This window comes from Pseudorasbora parva, chromosome 17 (genome assembly GCF_024679245.1).
Source record: "Pseudorasbora parva isolate DD20220531a chromosome 17, ASM2467924v1, whole genome shotgun sequence".
NCBI lineage: Eukaryota > Metazoa > Chordata > Actinopteri > Cypriniformes > Gobionidae > Pseudorasbora > Pseudorasbora parva.
The window spans coordinates 30,523,885-30,529,234 of NC_090188.1; the positions used below are offsets into that span (position 1 = coordinate 30,523,885).

General features: G+C 36.6%; 1 protein-coding gene across 2 annotated transcripts; it reads left to right on the forward strand.

Moving 5' to 3' along the window:
- The first annotated feature begins 1,851 nt into the window (after positions 1–1,851).
- Positions 1,852–4,842, forward strand: marveld1 (MARVEL domain containing 1). Of its 2 annotated transcripts, none has more exons than XM_067421332.1 (2): positions 1,852–1,971; positions 3,619–4,842. In XM_067421332.1, exon 2 carries the CDS (start codon positions 3,978–3,980, stop codon positions 4,464–4,466), a length of 489 nt encoding a protein of 162 aa, XP_067277433.1. In that variant the 5' UTR covers positions 1,852–1,971; positions 3,619–3,977; the 3' UTR covers positions 4,467–4,842. The 2 variants fall into 2 exon arrangements, with proteins under 2 accessions (XP_067277433.1, XP_067277434.1); XM_067421333.1 differs by having other exon boundaries at positions 1,866–1,971; positions 3,950–4,842.
- The last annotated feature ends 508 nt before the right edge of the window (positions 4,843–5,350 follow it).

Consider the following 5,350-nt stretch of genomic DNA (forward strand, 5'->3'; position numbering starts at 1 on the left):
AAATGCATTTAATAGACAGAAAACATGTATTGATGTGACTATTGGATATAAAATAAACAATATTAATGCCACGATTTATGGGAGCTGGTGGCTGGCTGCTTACACGTTAACAGATACGTCGATAATTTACATTTTAGTGCTGTCAATACGTCAATATTGTACATTTTAGTGCTGTTAATAAGTCAGTATTGTACGTTTTATTGTGTGTGAAAACGTTAGTAAATGTACGTGTAGTAGAATCACACTTTACGTAAAAATACTCACGTATTCTCATGAGATCACGTTGACCAAACAGACATCTATTAGCAGCATATTTTTCTTTGCTTTAAAATTAATAAGAGCCAGATTTGTCAGTTTCTCAAGCATTATGTGAAATCAAAGTTGCTTTGTAGACACTGCATGAAATTGATATCTTAAAATTTGCATAAATAAATAAATAAATACTAAAATAAATAAACATATAATTGATTTTTTTTTACAAGCTTTCAACAAGCAATATTTGTTTACATTTACATTTGGCAGACGGCGACTTACATTGTTTTTTAAGGCACACAATTTTTGTCACTTCTTGCTTTCCCTGGGAATCGAACCCATGACCTTGGCGTTGCTAGCGCCACACTCTACTGGTTGAGGTTAGGGAAAGCTTTTTTGTTTACGAAAAAGCATGTAATTTGTTTACATCACTATGTAACAGAAGGAAAACAGGAGAGTTTGAGCAATCTCACTTTCCACTGCTGTGTTTTTAAAGGACATTTGCTAGAGTCTAGTTATAGTTCTCATAATTAGACAGTTTAGTTTCTTGGTTACTTCACTGCGTTACAGAATGTTCTTGGCAGTATTCATATTTTTCAAAATGGCATTATTTGAACCTTTTATTTAGAGTGGTTTTAAATGTACATAAAAACCCTTTTAAAAAAACATATTTTTTTTGCAGTATTGGGTTCACTGTTTAATAACATTTATTGTCTAGAAAATAACCATCTTGCAATGCAAAGTTTACATTAATTGTTGCTCACAGAGCTGATATGGTAGTTTGTTTGTGTTGTTAAATGTCCCCTGAGCTATTTGTCATAGGAAGTGCAAGAGGTACTAGGGTGACCTCTCGGGAAATGCTGCCTTTTAACAGGATATTAGGTAACCATTTATTTTGATGGTCCGCTTTAGACAGTCTTCTATCTTTGCAACTACATGTCAACAAATGTTCATTAGAGTATTAGGAGACTGATAGTCTGTTAGTCTGCTTAATATCTGTTAACACTTTATTTTGATGATTCCCCAAAATATATATTTGCAACTAAGTGACTTACTTTAACACAACCCCCAGAGTGCTTTCATTAAATTATAAACAGACAACTATACATAACAAAAAAATATGTATTGTAGAAATATGGTGAAAACATTAGTGTAGGGAATATATATTAAGTTTATTCATCTAAATGTGTTTCTAACTCAGGATCACATCCAGCTTTCCTAAAAGATTCATACCATCTTTTTTCGTAGCTGTAAGGTCTCTGGAACCATTTGTATGGTAGCCTATACCAGAACACATTATGTGATTTAAAAACCTGCAAATGAGGGGAGTTTAAGGTGTTGTGTGCTGCCACAGCATTTGCTGTACATTAGAGGATTGACTCGATTGCACAATATCATATCATTACAAAGTTAGTTTGCAGCTGTTGGTCTTTGCAGTAATTTATACTCAGCTGTAGCGATGCATTTTGCTCCCAACAGGAAGCATGAGAAAATAAATCACCCAATGATGAGAATGTAAATCTAACAAACCCCGCCCACTAGGTCTCTGGCCAGATTCTTTAAAGGGGCGGCGCACTAATATGGCCACGTAGTTTGAGGGTTGTGTCTGTTTTCATTGACGTCAGGACACCCAGCCTCTGATCTCAGCTGTCAGACTTTGGTCATGGACCATGAAAAACACTGATTTCATGGACGGAACATACCAGCAGTGATAAGAAGGTTTGGAAAAACAAAAGAATTCCACATTCTTGCCTTAGTGAATGCACAAGTCAAATCTGATGCATATTTGTCTATCAGTCACATTTCTGTCACAAGTCTGAATATGTTGAAGGCTAACATGTTAGCATGCTTTCTCCAGATGTAGATTAACATCCAACAGAGGCTTGTTGCAAAAAAATCTATTTTTGAATGAGTCTATTTGAGAAACAGAATTGTGTTCACAGGACGAAATGGAGAGTCTTACACTCTGATAAAAACATATAGACATGTCACTTTATACTTCTCTGGGGTTTTTATTTTGAAGTTTATTTTGTACAGTTCTTGTCCTTTTCTATTCAAAGCTAAAACAATAATTCCTCCAACCTTTCGTGATAATAGCAGGGCATGCCATCACAATACATGTGGGGTGAGATGTCACAATGGAACACAATTACAATTCTTTAATATAAATCCTTTGTTTTGAACAAAATAAACTTGCCCGGCCTTTGTTTTTTTTTAATGAAAAATATCACTTGAGGTCATAGTTCAAACTTTCAGACTTTCTTCATTATAGCTGACTCTTGTCTCTTTGCATGTCCGTGTAGTTTCATTGTGTCCACTTGCTCGAAAAGTTATAGCAGTTTTAAAGATCTCATTTACAGAAAAACATTCAAATTTAAACTTGCACTACTAGAAATCACTCCTAGAGAAAGCAGGTGTTTTGTGTAATTTTGGTCTTTGATTATTAATAACTGTCAAAATGATAACCTTTCAAAATCATGTCATACATTCGGAAACCTTTGGGAACTTAAGTCACATGAAACTGTTTTAAACATTGTTAATAAAATCAATATATATCAATGTATATTTGATATATGAAGAATTATGTGACATTGAAGATGAGTAATGATGCTGACAATTCAGCTTGGACATCACAGGAACAAATTACTTTGTAAAATATATTGAAAAAGAAAATTGCTCTTTAAATTGTAATAATATTTCACAATATTGCTGTTTTACTGTATTTTTGATCTAATGCATCATAGGTGTGCATAAGAGACTTAAAAAACATTTTTTAAAATCATACCGACCCCAAACCTTTTTGGTAGTGTAAGATATATTTTTGAACACAAAAGCCTCAAAGTCCATCTGATGTTTTTCTTTAAAAAGTAGCATTTTTGTAAGGCTCCTGTGTAGGTTTCTACCGTAGAACCGGTACTTCTGAATGGGCTGAGGCTGGGATTTAGTGGGTTTAAAGTGAAAGCATTTTATGAACTTATACTATTTGCAGAGAGCATTCATGTATGTTTGACCCAGCTGGCTTTTGAATTGATGTCTTTATTTATAAATATGACATATACCAATACAAGGGGCAAACAAATAATGCAAGACCTTTTCTCAAAAATGTATCAAAGTGACTTTTGCTAAGAAAATTATTATTATTATTTTTTGTTTGTTTATCTGAATTTTAAACATACTGCGTTGTTTTTCGTTATTTTTCTAAAATCCGTACTAAAACTCATCCTGCTATCTAATTTAAAACAAATGGCTCTTAGATTGAGTGTGTGTGTGTGTGTGTGTGTGTGTGTGTGTTTTCTAATGAAAAGACATTCACATTTTTTTTGTGTGCCTGAAGCACTCAAACAATTTTTGGGTGCACACACACAGGAATTTTCTAAATAGCCGACAGAGAGAGTGATGGACGACAAGGAAGAGGAGGAGGGGAAAAGGGTTAGTGTTTCAAGTCCTGCCCTCTCTTCAGTTTCTCCTCCTGCTCTCCACTTGAAAAGAGGGGGAGAGACAAATCTGCAGCTACCACAGGAAACGGAAGAGAGAAAAAAGACAGAAGTCATTTCAAAACCCTGGGGCTGAGCTGAATAATCACTCGGTGTGCGTTTGCAGGGCTACCCTCCTCCAAAACCCCTATCAGCCGCTCCTTAACTCTCCTGTTGGCTCTTTCTTCACTTTGTTTTCTCTTTGTCCCCACCCTGAACGCCAGGAAAAGATCTCTTCAACAAAAAGAGGAGATGCCCCCTCAGCCACAGGTGAAGAGAAGTTTCCTGGAATTCCTCAAGAGCTTTGTCGGGATTGTACGGGTCCTTCAGATTCTGCTGGGAGCCGGGCTTTGGGTCACCATCGCAGCCAACAAGTATGAGGGCTCCATTCACTATGTGCTGTTTGTGGCCGTGCTTTTCTGGCTCCTCACGTTAGCCGTCTTCATCATCACTCTTCTGGACAAGGAGGACCTCGTTCCCATCGTCGGAGGAGAACGCTGGTTGTTAAGCAACGTGATCCACGACGTTGTTGCCACTCTGCTGTATCTGTCCACGATTGGGATCATGATCTACAAAACCCAAAAGAACTCCTACTGCAACCTGGACGTCTACAAACATCACTGCTTGTACAAGGTCTACCTCACTGCCTCCGTCTTCGCCTGCCTCACCGCCAGCGTCTATCTGCTCTCCGCCGTCTACGGCAGCTGCAGGAAATGTCGAGGTGAGCGGACAGTCGTGTGAAAATTGACTGCATCCCTCAAACCCTGACCTTTCAGCAAGCTTTTTGGAGACTTACAAATCTTTTTTAACCAAAACAGAGGGTTTGATCCTCTTGTCTCAGGCTTTCAGGTTTGTTTGTTGCTTTTTATACAGTAATTTATAGAGCTTTTGTACTGCAGTCCAACATAAAAGTCTATTTAACACATGTTGTTTATATGTTGCTGGAGCTCTACATGTATTAAGTAGTTCGATTTTTTTTAAAATGTTTTTATTGTATAACTGACAACTCAAAGAGCAGTTTGTTGCTTGAAGAAACAATATTCTCAGTGTGTAGCATCACGTTTTGTTCTTTTAACCTTTTGATATGACATTGAGCGATTAAACAAGATCTGCTTTATGTCAGTGTCTTTCATCAAACGTGTATGTGTGCTTCACTGTTTTCAATCCTAGAATGAATCACACCACATCAAAATCTCCACTTGATCAACTTTCAAAGAGAGTATTTTATGCAGACAATCACGTTGTAAAATTAAGTATAATATTTGGCTATTAAGAAACTGATTATTGAATTGAGAAACCGTGTTTTCGTGTTTTGTATGATGTTTGAATGAAAGGTTTGCTAAGTTGCTTTGTTATAATTGGGATAGAGGCTTTAACACACCAGCCAGACCACAATCTAATGTACTCCTGTGTTGGTCATGGACCATTGGCAAAGAATACAGACAGCTGCCTGTGATCGGTTTTTATACAGTCATAAGTTTTAGGAGGAATACAGTGCCAGTCCAGACCACAAATTGTGTGTGAATGTATTTCTACATTTCAGAATGTTACATCATAACTCATGAGAAATCATAAGTTGGGCACAATTCCGGTAAATACAGCTCTTTGTATAATCATAAAAATCA

Coding starts and splice junctions, on each gene's coding strand:
- marveld1 (XM_067421332.1), top strand. CDS start 3,978: ATGCCCCCTCAGCCACAGGTGAAGAGAAGTTTCCTGGAATTCCTCAAG.